This window comes from Sebastes umbrosus, chromosome 23 (assembly GCF_015220745.1).
Source record: "Sebastes umbrosus isolate fSebUmb1 chromosome 23, fSebUmb1.pri, whole genome shotgun sequence".
NCBI classification, from domain to species: domain Eukaryota; kingdom Metazoa; phylum Chordata; class Actinopteri; order Perciformes; family Sebastidae; genus Sebastes; species Sebastes umbrosus.
Window position 1 is genome coordinate 19,086,161 of NC_051291.1, and position 18,942 is coordinate 19,105,102.

At 40.2% G+C, this 18,942-nt stretch overlaps 1 protein-coding gene across 10 annotated transcripts in view; it reads left to right on the forward strand.

The window, feature by feature from the left end:
* The window catches only part of dock4b (dedicator of cytokinesis 4b), a 142,450-nt gene that overhangs the window by 88,274 nt on the left and 35,234 nt on the right, over window positions 1–18,942 (forward strand). For 5 of the 10 annotated variants that reach the window (XM_037761280.1, XM_037761281.1, XM_037761288.1 and 2 more), the window contains exons 21-36: window positions 440–521; window positions 2,127–2,297; window positions 4,547–4,736; window positions 5,354–5,505; window positions 7,533–7,667; window positions 8,206–8,304; window positions 9,530–9,624; window positions 10,432–10,507; window positions 10,984–11,084; window positions 11,329–11,387; window positions 13,152–13,300; window positions 14,667–14,752; window positions 16,018–16,044; window positions 16,422–16,517; window positions 16,646–16,706; window positions 18,064–18,157. In XM_037761280.1, coding sequence (XP_037617208.1) covers window positions 440–521; window positions 2,127–2,297; window positions 4,547–4,736; window positions 5,354–5,505; window positions 7,533–7,667; window positions 8,206–8,304; window positions 9,530–9,624; window positions 10,432–10,507; window positions 10,984–11,084; window positions 11,329–11,387; window positions 13,152–13,300; window positions 14,667–14,752; window positions 16,018–16,044; window positions 16,422–16,517; window positions 16,646–16,706; window positions 18,064–18,157 — 1,673 coding nt within the window. The remainder of the gene's footprint in view (window positions 1–439; window positions 522–2,126; window positions 2,298–4,546; window positions 4,737–5,353; window positions 5,506–7,532; window positions 7,668–8,205; window positions 8,305–9,529; window positions 9,625–10,431; window positions 10,508–10,983; window positions 11,085–11,328; window positions 11,388–13,151; window positions 13,301–14,666; window positions 14,753–16,017; window positions 16,045–16,421; window positions 16,518–16,645; window positions 16,707–18,063; window positions 18,158–18,942) is intronic. The other 5 variants (XM_037761283.1, XM_037761284.1, XM_037761286.1 and 2 more) reach the window with 3 other exon arrangements.

An 18,942-nucleotide genomic window follows, 5' to 3' on the forward strand; every position in this document is an offset into this window, starting at 1 on the left:
AGTATTATAACTATCTTAAGTTATTAATAGGGGAAGCAAGATGTCATCCAGTCGTGATTAAAATGAGAATATCCTCTCATTCAGTAATCACTGTCTGCCTTCTTTGTCACCAGCTTACTGTAGCACAAAGAGGACGCCTCTCTCGAAATATCTGCCTCGATTTGAAGAGTTTTATTCTAAACTGCACCAATTAAAAAACTGGAATTGGAACTATTGAATTTGCCTGTCATCCTAAAATCATTACTCTGAGCTGTAACAGCCGTATTTATGAAAAACTAGCAAACAAGTTCTCTGAAATTGATTTGTAATGAAGGGTTTCATTTAAAAACTCTGCATTGCCTCATCTTTATTTGCTAAATCCAGTGAGAGAAGCTACGTGTGATGTGGCTAGGGGGTGAGTGGTGATAACTGTGTGTGTGTGTGTGTGTGTTTTCTCTAGGGACCTGATCAAAGTGCTGAAGTGGTACGTGGACCGCATTGTTGACGCAGAACACCAGGATCACATACAGCAGGTGCTCAAGGTGAGGCGTTTGCAAAGGCACAGGCAAAGGCAGCCAGAATGCTGTTTTTCAGACACACAATCATGCATATATACACACATACACCATCAACACAGATTCATCCTGAGATACAAACAAACAAACTTCTCCCTCTCGCTGCCACTCCTCCTAATTTATCCCCTCCTTCCCCCCGCTTCATCAGCAGCGAATACATCTCGCCACCATTCATTATTCCCCTCCTCAATCTCTTATGCTGCATGCAATTTTAATCAGCAGAAATGCCAGTGCCTCTGGTGTTGGGAATCCACATCACATTATTCTATTGACTCATGCAGATGCGGCGTCAGAGAGGCACATTGTGGCTTCTGTACTGTGGTTTCCCCGTTTATCATTTCTCGCGGTACATTCTGTACTCCAGAAGTAAATGTTACGCTGTCATACAGTAAATAATAAATGAGCGATACACCGCAGATGTGTTTAAAGGTTTCCTTGTACAGTATGAGGGATTCATAGCATGTCAATAGTTTTTATTTAGAGCACTTCCTTTAGACAGGTTTATTTTTGGAGTGAAGAAAAATGTGAATCAGGTTATCTTTAGACAACTTTGTGAAAAAAAGCAGGGCACTTTCAATGTACTGTAGTACAGTAGATAAACTCCACAATATATGAGTCAAATGATCTTATAATAATAATAATAATAATAATGACTATATTAAGGACACAGGGAGAAGGTCCATAGAATACAATACTAGGTAAAGACGGACAATATATACAAAAATACAATATCTTACAGTGATCTTGATCACTGTCAGGTTAAATAGTTGTTATTTTATCTATTTTTTATTCTATTTATTTATAAAATGTATTCACTAGGGCTACAACTAATTATGTCTTTCAATATAAGTCAATCTGACGCTATTTTTTCAATAACTATTGTCTATAAAATGTAAGAAAATCATGAAAAATGCCTAACACAAGAGCCCAAAACTGAAATATAAGCCCCATTTCGACCGTAGGAACTTTCCCCCGGATCTAGGAACCTTTTGAGGAACTCATTGTGTTTTGACTGCAGGGACCAGGGTCTAAATTAAGTACTAGGGACCCCCAAAAAAGGCCCTGGTTAGGGGGTGGTAGTTTCTGAAAGTACCCGAACTTTTGGTGAGGGGTTTGCAGGGTTGACTGTCGCTGATTGGTAAAACACACACAGTGCCGCTGCCTAATCTTCGCAGGTCTTTAGACCTTTTTTAAGAACCTTTTAGTTCTTTGAAAAGTAGTCCCGGGAATAAAATTACCATCAACTTCTTGGTTGAAACCTGGCCATATTCTATTTACGAAGATATAAAACAGAGAAAAGATGCAAATCCTCACATTTGAGGAGCTAGAGCAAAAAATGTTTGGCATTTGACTTAAAACAGTGAATCAATTATCTGTCATTTCAACAAAAGTGCACACCACTTTTTGCTATCAGAGAAAGTCATAAAAGTCGAACATGGATGAAATGCATCAGGGGCAAAATGAAATGTCACATCGTTCTTTACCCATTTCCGCTGGAAGGGAAGTCTGGCTTGTTTGGCTTTTTCATCACAGCACAGATGATAAACGACGATTGTTCTTCCTTTCCTCCAGGCCAGCGAGTACATCTTCAAGTACATCATCCAGTCTCGCCGGCTCTTCTCATTGGCCACCGGAGGCCAGAACGAGGAGGAGTTCCGAGTCTGCATCCACGAGCTCTTCATGTCCATCCGCTTCTTCCTCTCGCAGGAAAACAAAAGCGTCAGTCCCGTTGCACAAACACAGGTGCGTGTACTGTACATGCGTCTACATGTCTCAAATCCCCTCTGCCTCCACAATCATAAATGTGCATCTCTGTGTAGCCTGTTGGTACTTGTGCACCACATTATGTTTGCTGTCTCGGGGACCTCCTGTTAATGCAGTTGTGATAGGTGAGAAATTGTCTGTAATTGAATTTCACGCTGCCAGAGGGTCTGGAGTCGGAATAGGCATTTCTGTGGCAGCTTTTCCATTTCCGCTGGGAGGTCTGCACAGCAGGGCGGACGCCTTCACTGATTTCCAACAAGCAAACCAAAACAAACAAGATAATCCTAATTACACACCAGAAACAGATGCCTGTGTGGTTTATTTGTGTGTATTCATGCACACTTGTAGGGAAATACCTGCTTGGTTTGCCTCCAGTGTGTGGATCTGTGATCTGCTTCCGTCTCTTCTTTTTCTTCTCCCCCTCTTCCTCATCATCTTTTCTTTGACTGTTTTCTATTCTCATTTGCCTCCTTTATTCCCAGTCACTTCTCTTTAGTCGTGAGTCGTGTCCTCTTTTAATTGACCAGGTTGCTCTCAGCTCTCAAGTCAGAAAAAGTGTGTGTTTATTCCCCCTAAGTATGTTAATAATTTCTTTCATTTTATTGCCTTGTTTGCTTCACTCATGTGCCCTCACCCTGAACATATGATTTGTTCTCGCATTAGCGGGGAAAACAGTCCTCATCTTTTCAATTTACTTCATCGGGTTTTCTTTTCACAGCTCATTTGATCAATTATAACAATCTACTCCAGAGACTTGTTTTAAACCCTCCAGTCACTTTGTAATTATTTCACCTCACTGTGCGAGGGTAACATCAAGCTATTGCGGTTGTGCCCTCTTCTCCATGCCGTCTGAAAAAGCTCCACTTCATCCCTCCGCTGACTCCTGATCTCGACTAATCTGTATTCTCAACACAACAGTAGCTGTGGGAAGATGCGGGCCGGGCTAATGCTAATCCAAGTTAATCTGTGACATGTGGGCACACACACACACACACACACACACTGGTCCAACACACACATTGCAAATCCATGTACTCATAATTTAGCACCTGTAGCCTGAGATGTGTTGTAGTTTCTTACTCAACATCCGATGTTTTGAGCACTGAACACAGAGAGAGATTGCTCCATCAATATTAGAGAAAGTACCTTGCCTGAATATTGTGTAATTTATGAAGTAAATGTCAAAAAGAGTTGTGTTATGGAACAAGTGATTCCTCTAAACAATTAACAGAGGATTTTACAGACCTTTCTGGACTGCAACCCAGTTATTATGTTCTAAATATGTAATTTAAAGAGCAATTAAAAAAGAATACAAAAAACAAAGTCATTAGAATATGTTTAATGTATTTATGCTAATTCACAACAAAAATAGGAGTCTTGTTTATCATTCTTCTGTGACTCCTGTCTGAGTCTAGACCCCATGTTGGTAGAAAAACCCTTTGCATTAACTAGCAGTGCTGCGGAACTCCTTTTTGCTCCGTCTGAACCGCTCTTTTGTCAAAAGTAAACACCTGTGACAGTGAAACAAAGTGTTGCTGAGAAATGGCCTCAATCCTCTGACAGGCTTTCCTGGAAAAATGAACGTGAAAAAGAAAAAAAAAAAAAAAAAATAGTGTCACACGGTGACTCACCTCTCTAGATTTTAGTAATCTTCATTTTTCAATTGTGCGGCGAGAGTCTGACAGAAGTTGACAGGAAGAAAGAGCATCAGACTGAGAGCTACAAACAAGCGACAGACAGCAATCCCCCTGGAGTAGCCCTTAAATTGAATCCACATAATCCCTGACTGCCGGGCCAGTGATTCATAGCACAATAGTCCATATTTACCTTTTGTTTTCCCAACAAAACCTCCCTCTATAAACAGAGTCGGTATGAATACAAGGAGTATTGTGTTGTGTTTGCCTTTTCTTTTACAATTTAACAGAATCTTGTGTAATGAACTCTTTTATCCAAAGCCCCTGAGGTTCTGAACACAATCTATTATTGCCAGTTTTCCCAATCACCTTGAGAATGGAGGCCTCTTATAAGATTAAATATATGTTATGCAACGCAGATTTGGTGGAAAATGTATTGAAATTACTGAACAAACACTATATATTGCAGTTTGAATGTGTTTAGCTGTTAACTTTCGACAAAAAGTGATTCCAGTCTTTGAGAAATATACATATTTTTACGATAATATATTCATAGTGCCTCCAAATGATTTAATATTGCCCTGTTCTGTGCAGGCGGTGTTCCTGCGGACGTTTCCAGCCGTTTACGGCGAGCTGTTGAAGATCTTCACAGTGCGGGAGGTGGCCGGCTTCGTCAGGGAGACGCTGGGCAGCCTGCCCACCGCCGTCCACGCCGACTGCCTGGAGGCTGTCAAACTGCAGTGCATTGCCAAGACGGTGGAAAGCCAGCTTTACATTAACCCAGGTAAAGACTTGTTCACACAAACAGATGCACCGTTTGATACGCACACATAATTAAAGCTTGTAAACATGGAAAAATTTGGGAGCAAATATCACAAAAAAGCTCTGCATGCAGATTATGAACACGGGGAAAATAAACAGCACAGAGGGAAACAAACAGATCTGAACAACTCTGCAAAATGCAGACAATAATCAGTGATGCTTTGTTCTGTACGTTTGTCTTGCATCATGTACAAACAGACTATTAGTCCATATTATACTGATCCTGCAGTGCAATCATTTGAGAGCACACCTTGATTAATTGTTACCCTACAGTGCACCTAACACCATGTCATTAAATTGTTCTTAATAAAGGCTCTACACTGAAGCGAATTACTGTCGACGTTTTATTCCCAGCATGCCCCCAAAGGCTACACGTAGCAAGAAAAACATCCCTCATGCAAATCACGTTAATGTTACACAAAGAATTACATTTAATTAGATTTAAGAAACACTGTGCGCTCGTGAAAGCAAAACAAGAACTAATACAGCCACAGAGGATTAGTGTGTTTTCCTGCTCCTTATATATCATTATGACTTTGTTGTGTGACAACTGTGTGTGTGTGTGTGATTGCGTTGCAGAGTCCCGGTGCATCCTGTTGCCGGTGGTGCTCCGGGTCCTCCAGGCACACATGCAGGAGCAGAGAGACCTGGTCATGTGTGCTCGCATCCTCACCAGCATGCTGTCCCTCATCAAGAAGGAGGAGAATGGCACCGCGGTGAGTATCACGGTGGTAATTGTTTGCCGTTATACAGCACAAGCCCACCTCATACTTAAAGGAATAGTTTGACATTTTGGGAAATATGCTTATTTGCTGTCTTGCTGAGAGTTCGATGAGAAGATTGATACCACTCCCATGTTTGTACGGTAAATATGAAGCTACAGCTAAGAGCTTAGTTTAGCACAAAGACAGGAAACGGGGGGGAAACGGCTAGCTTGGCTCTGCCAGGTGACAAAATCCCAAATCCTCCCATCTTTGGGCTGGCGCCTTGTTTCCTCACAGTTTTCTTTTGTGACAGTAAATCCGTAAAGTATACGGATTATGTCCCCAAGTGTTCAACGCAAGGAAATGCATCTCTTTACGGATGGATAGGAACACCACTGCAGATAGTTACTCTCTGTTTTTCGCATGCATATTGGTTCATACGTCTTTTAACAAAATTGTCACAAAACTGCTGAATATGCCGTCAAAGTTTTCACTTAGAAAAGAAGTGTATAAAAAGGAACTGTATTACATTCATCAATCAGTTATTCATTTGTTAATTATTAATGTTAACTTCCTGTGGCAATCTGCTGCAAAAGTTAAATTTTTTCAATGTACAAATTACGGGCCGAACAAAAAAAAATGGAAGGAGGAGATTACGGAGGTTCGCATAGGAACTCTCTTGACTCACATACGTACACAGAGCTATATGGAAACGAGGCGTAAGCTAAGCTAACCAGCTGCTTCATATTTGGCATACAGATATGAGATTGGCATGCATCAATCTTACCATCCGTCTCTCAGCAAGTAAACGATGAAGTGTTTTACCTGAAAAGTTGAACTATTCCTTTAAGATATCCTGCATGCTCACTGAAGTGGCAGCTGTTGAAAAATTAAAAAAAAGTTGTATGCATATAGTTGCATAAAACTACTTAACACGATTTAAAAAGAAAATTGGCTAAAACTTCCTAGAGATTTTTTACATTTTATAATGGATGATGTGACTTTATACCTTGACATTATCCTGTACAATGTGTACAGTTAGAATGAATTCCCTTTGCTATTCTACAAGACTGTACAGACAAATAAGCATGAATTACAACCACCATAATAATAATAATAATACCTGGAAAATAACTTTAAAGGAAGTCAAAGCTGGAGGAATTAGTCTTAAAGCAATTTCCTTGCCAATACATTGCAATAGCAGATTGCTTTGTTGTGTCTACGGTCAATTAGTCTTTGTAACAAGGACATTGGCAGCCGTGCAGTTCAGTAATGAGACCCATCAATTTAGCAACGGGCATTGTCGAAATGGCAATCACTTGTGTGTTTGTCTGATTTGTGTGTGTGTGTCGCAGCTCCGGTTGCTTTACTTGCACTGTTGGCTGCCAGAGGGGCAGCTAGTGGTAAAGGCGCCCAGTAGGACACACACACACTTACAGACAACGCACACACACAAAGACTGGCACCACATCTAAAGGGAAGTGACAGCAGTGGCAGCCAATGTGCCAGTCTGAGGCTCCGTCTCATTATCGCTCCGTCCAAGGCCTGTCTGTCTTGTCAGGGGAGACTAGAGGGAGATGCGCACACACACACGCACACACAAACACAAACACACACACACCAGTTTATCCTCCACTCCCTTTGAGTTGCTTTTCATCTTTAACTGTCTCTCTCTCTGTCCTTTGTATTCCATCTTCTTTTATTCATTTCCATTTTCCTCTTTCTCTGTGAATTTAAAGTTTCAAAATGTTGCTCTCAGCCTTGAAACTTCTTATTAGTCCTCAAAACTTACTGGTTCAAGACACATTAAAACTGCGATGAAAGTAGGATTATCGGGTAAGGAGTGGAGACTTTGGCTCCGAGGCCGAATGACGTCAGTTGTCGATCGTGGTTCAAGGCTTTAGAATGCAAATTAGTCAAGATCATTTTAAGGGAACATTCACGTATTCACATCGCCCTGACATTTTAGCTCTTTCTTTTCTTGTTTTTGTTAATAAAGTGGAAGTGATCCTGTCGCCTGTAATTCACGCGTAAGTGTTTTGTCCTCTGTGTAGGAGCCGGTGGTCTCAGAAGAGGTGGAGCTAATTGTCGAGAGCCTGCTGGGAGTTTTGCTGAGAACCATCCTGGAAATTAGCAACCGGCCCCAGCCTGCTGGACCTGCCATGAGACTCCAGTTCCAGGATGTCACTGTATGTGTGTTTTACCCTGTGTGTGTGTGTGTGTGTGCTTGCTACTACAAATTGTTTTGGGACTTAACTAAATGTGCAGGAGTAATTATAGATTTAAAATTGAGTTGCTGCTGTGGCGAACATAATCCCGCTAACATTATTAACATTAATGGCAATAATTAAGATTTAGAATACAACACAGCACAAAGGGGGAACGGTGAAGTGGATAATAATGACATCATCATCATCATCATCATTGTGTGATGATGGAGACTCAAGGAGGGGTTGTTCCACTTGTAATAGAGCTCCGCTAATGTTGTCTACAGCTCTTACCGGTTGCCAATAGAGGTTAATACGGGGCATTCTGCAAATCCAATATAACAGAGTGCTTCCTTTCCTATTTCCTGTGGCAAAGGATATAAATGAGCATCCTTTGCAAAGGCGCCGTAGTTCAGCGTTGCCACGCCTCCAACTTGACTCCTTTCCACATAAATGTTTTAAAGCACAATTAATTTAGTGATTTATTTTCTCTCTCTGTCGTTGTATTTCATCCCGTCAGGGGGAGTTTGTGGCGTGTTTGTTGGCCCTCCTGCGACAGATGAGTGACAGACACTACCAGCAGCTGCTGCAGGCATTCAGCAGCAAAGACAACCTGAGGGTAAGACCACCACCATCCATCCATCCATCTCTCTGCCTCCATCTGTCTATCTGTGGCAATGCTTCTCTTCTTCACCACCCCTTTCGCTGAGACCATATCAATCCCTTTTCATATCCTTTTCTAGCCACATTGCGTTATATTTTGTCATTACTTGGCCAGTGTGTGTATTGGCGTATGGATATCGGGTGGAGAGGGAGAGAAGAATTGCAGAAAATGTTGTTTTTTGGGATTTGACTTTCTAATCTGTGTTGTTCTGAACAACATTTGTTTTTCTCCCTGCCCTCTTTGAGTCATCATCGCTCTCCGCCTCTCTATCTGTCTCTCTCAGCAACTTTCTGAAAGTTTTTTAGAAACTTCCCACTTAACCACAAGTGACTCACTCGCTGCGCTCGCAGACATTTCTAAAAAATCTATGTCCACGTACATACAGTATATGTTTATATATATATATACATATATATATATACTGTACATTTAAGTATTTGTGTCTCTGTATGCATACAAATGTGTGCATGTAAAGGAGCTGTACTGCGGGGGTCAGCGGTGGCAAGTTACAAAATGAAGAAGAGCAGAGAGATGTGAACACTGAAGAAGAGACTAGAGAATGTTAGCGGGGTCACAAGTTCATCCCAGTGAGAAATGGCAATTGGCTGAATCTCAGAAAAAGTAGAGAGGTGATATGCTCTTGTTAGCTTGAGAGCACTTGTTTGAGAAGGACTCATGCTTTATTTCTAGTGCTTTTATCACAAGTATCCAAAGTAAGTGTCTGGAGGAGACTGAGCAACCACTGGGAAAAAGCAAATGTTAAATTACAATTGATTTCAACTAAGAGACACTGGATTTCATCGTTTCAGCACCATGGAGAGAGACATACATTGACTGCATTTGATTCCATACTACACACTGATCCTTAGATTTAAGTATGTGGCACGTTCATACGGTGGGAAATTAGCGTGATACAGTTATGCAGAAACATCTACGTTTCTCCTTGAATAAAAACAATAAAACAAAAAGTAAAACAAAGATCGACAAGTGTTTTAAATCCTAATCGAGTGAACAAGGGAGTGATATGCACAGAGCTTAATCTTAAATGTCTCAGCACCAATGAGAGAGACGCAGGGAAAGACTGTTTAGAATTGCCGCACAAGCTTGATATTGAGCCTGGACCCAATTGATTTGAGTTTCCAATGCTAACACGTCGGCTGTGTGTGTTTGTGTGTTCCAGGACTTTCTCCTTCAGATCTTCACGGTCTTCAGGATCCTAATCCGACCAGAAATGTTCCCTAAAGACTGGACCGTCATGCGGTTGGTCACCAACAAGTAAGACCACACACACGAATGTGCACAAGTAGAGAAAGCTTTCATCTACTTACAGTGCATGTCGAGCCTGGTCTCTCTCTCTCTCTCCATGGACAGTGTGTTCCGACTCTCTACGGTCTCTTTTAAAAGGTCAACTGCCGTCAGTAATCCTGGGTGATGTCTCTTTATTACATGATTACAGCTGCAAGGTGGAGGAACAAAGACAAGTCATGATGTCTAATTATTTCTTGTGGCTGTATATATATCTTTTTTTCTCTTCTTTTTTTCCCCCCGGTATTGTTTTTCATGTATTTATTTGTTTTTATTGGGTTATTGTCTCATGATTTTTTAGTTTTTCTGCCTATTTTTTGTGTGTCTTACGGTCATTTATTTTTTGCCGTATTTTTCTAAATTATATTAGCTTAGTTTTCCTTTTTTGTTACTGTTTGTTTTTCTCCTTATGTTGAGGGAAGGTCCATTGTATAAGGCTGTGGCTTCTTGACCTCTCCTGTGACATTTTTTTTTAAATTTCTTTTCATTATCTGGGTTTTATGAAGTCTTATGTGTGTGCAAATAATATAACAAATGTTTATTTAAATTCAGAAAACTGGAACTTCACAACTTCAGGTCACAGCTAGATAGATGAGAGTTTTATATTTGACCCTCATCAATATGAGATGTAATTGCAAATGTTTCCTCACTTCACCCATGTGATATATCACTCTGCAAATGGGCCATTTGAACAGCATGTAAATTGTGATGCATTTTTCCCGCGAGCTAGCACAATAACCCTCTCCACCTCCTCCTCTCTTTGTCGTGTTCTTTTAGTGTCATCATCACAACTGTCCTCTACCTTTCTGACGCTCTGAGGAAAAACTTCCTCAATGACAAGTTTGACTACAAGGTAGGCGGCTCTGTCGATGTCTGTCTGTGTGTTTGTGTTCATCTGAACAATGCTACAGTGAGTATCAAACAGCCTCACCCACCCACACACATTCTCACTCAAACAGACACACAGACAGATACGCATTTATAATAAAGGTCATTAATTTGAATTTTTTTACATCACACTTTTCAAAACAAAAGCCTTCACAGAGACACAGACATAAAACAGAGCTAATACCATTAGTCAGAAGCTTAAGGCAGACAATTAGCTGAAAATGATTGTTTAAAGGATGCTTAGCTTTTTTTGTGACTGAAATTAACAGCTGATTACTTATATTAACAGCTGTAGTTGTCCAACATACCACTAAAAACTCAAATCCATGGATACCTGTGGCAAATGATCTGGTGTTTTTTTGCTTGAATTCCTGAAAGTTGGTGGAGAATGTTTTTTTGTGCAGCATTGACATGATGCTGTTTTTTTGCTGTCATTTCCAGGTGTGGGATTCGTACTTCTATCTGTCTGTAATATTCATCAACCAGCCCTGTCTTCAGCTGGAGTCTTTCTCTCCCTCCAAGAGGAAGAAGATACTGGAAAAGTAAGTTCAGCTTGTTTGCAAACGCGCGTGCACACACGTGTTAGGATGTGTTCCCGTAATGAGCCATGTGTTTCTCAACAAGCCATCCTATCCTGCTCCCGCTCTCTGTCACACACACTCACACAAAGTATACTGTAGGTCACATACAGTATAATGGCTACTTAACATGCTGTTCTCACCGCTGCTCCCGGTATTTGCCTGTAGCAGGCACACATTTTTCTAACCATGATGTGTTATCATGCAGGTATGGAGACATGAGGGTGATGATGGGCTGTGAGATCTTCAGCATGTGGCAGAATTTAGGTAAGATGATAAAGCATTTCAATGCACATGGTTCACATGGACTGTTTTATTCCCAAATTTGCTCCTAAAACCCATCGGAGAAAAGGAAAAAAAGAGACTCTAGAGCCCCGTTTCCACCAAGAAGTTCCTGGTAATTTTAGTTCCCGCCCAAGACTACTTTTCAAGGAACTAAAAGGTTCCTTCAGCCGACTGTTGTCTGCGTTTCTATAGCGGTCTAAAGACCTGCGAAGATGAGGCGAATTAGTCCGCTGACGTATGAAAAAGCAACATGACATGGGATGAGGACTGCTGGTGGTCGCAGCGGTAAACACACTCTGCTGCTGCAGTTCAGTGTGTCTGTCTCATCTAAAAAAATCTGTTGGGAAAAATAAATGTGTCATTGCGACGACATTTACTGCTCCCTAGTATTTACTGATGCACGTCGGATGTAATGAATGAAATGCAGCGGAGGAAAATGAAACTAAGAGCATCTGTCTCCACGGTAAATCATCCGATGACTGTTTTATGGTTATTTATTTTTTGCTTTAGAAGGTAACCGCCGTAAAACAATCAGAAAATACCTTTTCTTTCTTTCTCATTCACAGCACCACCGCGCTACATCTCCCTCTTCTAACGTTACCGCTCTACCTCGCAATCTGTCTCTTTTTTTCTCTCTGTCTTTTTTTTAATGAGGCGGGAAGCCGACAGCAGAGCCTAACTTTACTTTCGATGTTATCAAACAAAGAAAAATGCTCTCCTCTCGTCTTAAATCGATACTAGAGTACTTCCTTGTTTATGAATCAAGCGGTACACAATTTGAAGGCGTTGAAGCAGCGGGGCTGTGTGTGTTTTACCAGTCGGCGACGGCCATCCCTGCAAACTCCACCCTGATAGTTCCTGTACATTCAGAAAGTACTACCCCCCGAGCAGGGCCTTTTTGTGGGGTAAAAACATCCCCAAAAAAATTCCCAGAACTTAATTTAGACCCTGGTCCCTGCGGTCCATATGCAAAGAGTTCCTCAAAACGTTCCTAGTTCCGGGGGAAAGTTCCTGCGGTGGAAATGGCGCTATAGTAATATTAGACTTTTTTTCCGAGTGATGCTGTAAATAAAGTACAATAAAGGCAACCGTCTGTCTTCCATTCCAGTAGTAGGTATCTATAACAACATGCCTGTAAAATATCTCCATAATTATTTGTCCTCTGAAGCAAACGTAGTGTTCTTGATGCCCGTGTGACGCACTAACACCAGAGAAAGTAAGGACAAATACAGTACATTCGGCATTATTTCTCTGTGCTGATGGGAACTAAAATAAACTCTCAGCCTTTTTTTCCCTTTATGCCAACAACTATTTGTCACCATGGCAACCAAATGGGTGCTCTCAACCTTTTGTTCCGCTCAGTCTGTGATGGATCTGTGCAATTTTGTGTTTTTATAATAATAATTTCTAGTGTTTTTTTATGTGTATTCAAGTGAGCCCAATTTGAAATACATTTGGAAGTCAATTTATTTTGTTTTTATTTGATGTCAATGGGAATGGAAAGTCTCCCCACTAACACTAATGAATTTTACTGTAAGTAACACAGGCGCTGTGATTATTATTAAAATACTCCATCAATTTGGATAGAGTGCAGTGCACTTAAACCAAATTATCAGAGCAGCCAGTGGTAGAGAAGAAGAGTGCTTTCCAGAGTTGTCCAAATTGCCTCTGAAATAAACAATAAGCTGCGTTCAGGGATAAAGTGAGAGCCTAACCTCCATGTTGACCTCTTGTCTCGCCTCTCAGGGGAACACAAGCTGAACTTCATCCCGGCGATGATTGGTCCGTTCCTGGAAGTGACGCTGGTACCTCAGCCCGATCTGAGGAATGTCATGATCCCCATCTTCCACGACATGATGGACTGGGAGCAGAGGCGCAGTGGCAATTTCAAACAGGTACACAACTGTAAAAAAAAAAGAGATCAACTTGCCTGAAACTCATATTTAATCACACGGTTTACCCCCTACCCCTCATTAGCAGGTCGAAAGTCACCAGAACTATAATCTCAAAATAATATATACGCTATCCTCATAATTTTGCTCAAAATAATTATTTGAACTTGTAATGTTTATTTGACATTTTCATCATCAAATTATCGTAATCGCAAATATTATAATTTTCTAAGTTATACTATAGTGTAGCCAAGTTACCAAGCTACTTAGTTAGGACAACAATTTAACTACAGTAATGTTAGCTGCCAAGATTTTAGGTCATTTTTTTTGTTGTTTTGCAACTTATTTATTTATTTTTTTACAATTTTACAACAAGTAGAAGATGGATACATCATGGAATCCATAAAAGAGCGAAGAAAAAAAATACAAAAGACTACACAATAGAAACAAACAAACCAAAATCACTAGCTCAGATTCATTCACGCAAACACCAGAGATTACAATGATAATGTGCAATAAAACATTGTAGAAAATCCCTGCAGCATGTCACAGCAGAGATACCAGGCTCTATATAGCTCAAGTAGGGTTCCCACATTTTAAAGAACTGGTCTGTCTTTGAATGTAATATCCATGTGAGGTATTATAATGGCACCAAAGCAAACAGCACTCTCTGCCAGTCTTTAACACTCACTACTTTTTCACTAATCCACTGCAATACAATGTTCTTCCTTGCAGCATAAGTATGAATACAATACAGTCTGTTATTGTTGTTTGATGTTACATACAGGGACACTGGGCCCATCTCCAGGTCCAGACACAATATTTTTTTAATTTCAATTATCACATTGGACCAGTGCTTTTAGGTAATTCAACAAGAAAAAAAAACACATTTACAGTTACAATTATTTGAAAGTATCTAAGGTAAAAAAATATATAGATAACACATACATTTATCAAATGTAAAATTGTCTTGCTGTGTAAAATAATGATGGAAAATGACAGTTGAGATGTGGCCCAAAATTAATACTGTATATACCTGACAAAAGTAACTAATAATGAGGAAAAATTCTAACAATTTCCAAAGGAAACAGTTCATTATTCCCCACCATCTTGCACCCTGTTGATGGTGAAACACTTTTTCATGACTGCAAGATTAAGTCATAAAACACAAAATACATGTCAGAGGCCGTTGCCTTTTTTACTTTGACACGTGACTGATTTTGACATGACGTGGAGTGATTTGATAGACCGCGCTGTTCAGTTTCAAACTCTAAACCGCCCGTGCTGCTCGTCTTGTCTGCCATTTTATCAATATCGTCTGAACTGGCAGCCCCTTTTGAGATTGAAATGTTGTTGTTTTTTCTCACAGGTGGAGGCCAAGCTGATCGACAAGCTGGACAGCCTGATGTCTGAGGGCAAAGGAGATGAGACGTACAGGGAGCTCTTCAACAGCATGTGAGTTAGAGAAAGGAACGGCAGTAGAAACAGAAGATATGGGGATGAGGGGCGGATGGATGCAAACTTACTTACATTTGTGTAATTAGCTTGGACTTTAAAGGAGGAGGGATTGGGTCAGTTGGCCAGTGTGTTATGTAATTTATTTGTCCCATAGAGCCACTCAAGAACTAGCTTAACAGTAAAATCTAACAGACAAAACAGCCGTTTATTTAGAGTCCAATAGCCTAAATGATGCGGCTGCGGCTCCCAGCTCGTTTGCCTCAGTTAAATGGCCGCTTTATCTGTAGGAGGACATGTATTCCGTTTTGAAAATGAGCTCCTAACCCTGGCAGCCAGAGAGCACAGATAACAGCATTAACGCTCCTTTACCTGAATACAAAACCTGTTAAATGCTTTAAGCTGGTAGATTACAGGCCACTATGTCAACAGGGAAAGTGGTTTTTAATTGAACGTTTCACAAATTCATTAGTATTAGAGAGTAGGCAGTGGGTAGTCGTTTATTAGATAGAATAATAATGAGAGGTAAGTGATCAGTATTCACCTTCATCTCCACTCTCACCTCCTCCTGTGGCCGGTCCTTGTCCACTGTGTCCTTGTGTCTCCAGGTTTGTGCTCCTGCATCCTTAGCGTATGTGCTCACGCTAATGTGTGTGTGTGTGTTAGTGTGTGCGTGTGTGTATCCCTGCTTCTTTTTGTGCCTGTTCATATATTTATGTTCACCTCCACATAGGACTACTGTACTATAATTCAGCCCCACATTAAGCTTCTAAAAACATGAATGCATTCAATTAAGCCATTTTTCTGAATCACATACATACTGTATGTCTATTTAACTATCACATAGATGTGAATTTAAGTGTGATTTTAAATAAGTATATTATCAATATGCATCTATTGTAATTGTCCCTTTGTCTTTCATAGTCAATCATTCTCTTTCCAACCATTTTTATGTGTAAAACATGGTGTAATATCAGTGTAAAATATTAAATATCATTAAAATAAATGTAATCTATACTCTGCAATATGATATAATTATGCGTTAATAATCATTATAATAAAAATTGCAATTATCAAATAAAGATTATAAGTTAGTTTTTATGTTTATGATTTTAGCCTTGATTGATTTCTTGTTTTGATTTAGTTTCTTAATTTATTTTCCTGCTACTAACTCCACTAACCCCTAAACTAACCTGTGTGAGTGTGTGCTGATATTAATCATATTAATATTAATTTATTCCGCCTATGCTTCCCGCCTGGAGTAGAATTCCTCTGTTTGGTCCGTACCCTAGGTAAGACGCTCTCCTCTTTGTTCTCTCTGTGTCGTCTGTGTGAGGGGGAACAGCGGGAAGGCTAGAACTTAACCAATCATCAATATTAAAATATCTATTTAGGTGGCAAAAATATTATTAACTATTGTGATTTTTTGTAAGCCACCTTGGGTATTTTATTTTGTTAACTCCTACAGGCAGGCCAGTAAGCATAGGTGACACTGGTGTGACTGGGATTGATTTCCTCTTTGCTTCGCCTCCTTTTCTTTTGTAGTAATTTCTTCTTCCTTTTCCCTCCCTCCCTCCCTCCCTCCCCCCCGTCACCTTTCCTTTCCCATTTGCTCTCTGTTATCTCTTGTCTCTTCTGCTCATAACATCTCTCCATCTTGTCCCTCCAGCCTGCTGAAGAAGATTGAGAGAGAGACCTGGAGGGAGAGCGGCATCTCTCTGATCGCCACCGTCACTCGCTTAATGGAGAGATTGCTGGACTATAGGTGAGAGTGTGCACACATACACTCTCAGAAACATGCTTTATCAATGCGAATCATGTTTGTAAAAAGTTTTTTTTCTTGTTGCCACTTTAAGTCATAGCTTTGTATGTCTTATGATGTTTCCATCGCAGGGATTGTATGAAGCTGGGAGAAGTGGATGGGAAAAAGATTGGATGTACTGTCAGTTTACTGGTGAGTCTGTTTGCTTGTCTAAAACTACATAAGCTTTTAGTATCAGTATAACTGATTTCCGGTAGGGATGCACCGATATCGGATCAGATTACGGTCCGATACTGACTCAAATAGCTGGATCGGATATCGTTGACAATAGGGCCGATCTGTTCAATTCAATTCTATATTTATATACTCTATACATCATATACTGGATTTTAAATTCCTGTTTGAGTTTTGACCAATTTGTTGCTGCATTAAAAAGCTTTATACTTGAGTTGTAATGTTAGTTTTGAAGATTGTTTTTACCAAGTTGCTGGTGTAAGATTTATTATTTTAATAATAAATCGCAATTCAGGTGCATCCCTAATGCCGACTTGTTTTTGGCTGTTACAAAACCGGATCTTCAACAGAATTATTGCCTTAATGTGTCCTTTTGGGGGGCCAGGCCGGCTGTTTCCACACACTTCCACTTTTTATGCTAAGCTAGTTTACGCCTCCTGGCTGTAGATTCCTATTTAACACGTAGGCATGAGAGTGGTATCATTCTTATCTAACTCTTGAGAGAATAAGTGTATTTCCCAAACTATTGTTAAATACTTTTTAAGGCTTGGTCACACATGCGCTAATTTAATTTTCACCTGAAAGTTCACCAAAGTTGAACTACACGCGAATTTGCTTTGCCACTGGAACCGAATGTTTTTCCCGCCTCTTCGCCTGCATAGAATGGAAGTGAACGGGAGGCGAATGTTAATTACACACAAGCGTGACCATGCGTTAAGCCTTTTCAGTAGGTTTCTAGAGCAATAGTAGAGCAATCTTCATTTATACTAAAGAGAACAGAATATATGAGGACATAATTAATGTTTTATATTCTCCTGCTATTACAAGTGCTAAATGTTCACCCTTTTCTTGATAAAGAATTACCAATAATCAAATAAATTGTATGTATACTAGTTATTTTCTTCAGTTCAGTCTGTTTTACATCATTTGAATGTTTTTTTTATTGCTGTGTGTTTTGTAGGATTACATTATAAGTCTCTAAAGTGTATTTCAGCTGACATCTTGACTCATAGACATAACACAACTCTGTTGTTTTCTGTTGTCAAGCCCTTCTGCCTACTATGTTTTTTCCTTACGTAACTGCAGCCATCTGTAAGAGCACCTGGGCGTGTAGGCAGATGGATCAGAAGTCACTGCTATTCAGCAGCTGAAATATATTGTTGCACCTCCTCTACCATACAACAATCTGTCACTTTTGAAAAATCTCTCCTCATTTGCATCTCCAACTCTCTGTATAATTTTTCTAAATCCTCCCCCATCTCTTGTGATTCTTTTTGTCCGTAATCATCGCCGAACCGCCCACCGCTGCTGTCAGAACTTCTACAAAACTGAGCTGAACAAAGAGGAGATGTACATCCGCTACATTCACAAACTGTACGACCTGCACTTTAAAGCACAAAACTACACAGGTACGTCTAAAGGAGCGACTCTAACGTAAAGTATGGGTGAGTGTGAGTGTCTGCATGTGTGGGAGATACATTGTTGTGGTCTTACTGTATGTGGCAATTAGGGGAGACCCCGAATAGTCGACTATTCAGCGATTAAGGAGCCTGATTCGACTGCCAATCTCACGGTGGATCATTCCATTCTGGATATATGGGGGTGCTGAATGTCTGATTTTACATAGAGAGACTTGGTTTCAGATTCAACGTAAATTCTTAGTGGTGATAGTACCTGAATGCCCTGATCACATTTTGCAGGTGGAAAACTTGAGGCGCACCACACTTCCTGTTTGTTGCCCGATCAGAGTGTTTTTTTGCAGTTTGCGCTCTCTTTTTTTTTAGGGGGTTGCTAGGCAACCAGCGAATGAGTGCTAATGTAAGCTTAACACAAACCATGAACTCTGCATTACATATAGTTAATAGTACAGTTTACATTAATGAAAACAACTTACCCGAAATCTCAAGTGCCACACTAATTTGCCTCCTGCTGTTTTCTGTTCACATCATTATAACTACGGTTTGTAAACTCACATAGCTCCAGGTATCCAGCAAAAGTTACCACAATGAAAAAAAAACGCCAATGACGTCAGGCGCTGTTGAAAGAAATTCAACTCAAGCTGTTTCAGAAATGCAAAAGCAGTGCACAAAACGTTATACTCTCAATGAAAACAATTACAAAAAGCTGCCCCAGGCTGCTTAAACACACTATATGTCCAAATGTATTCGCCTTAACTGCTCCCATTATATGCGTA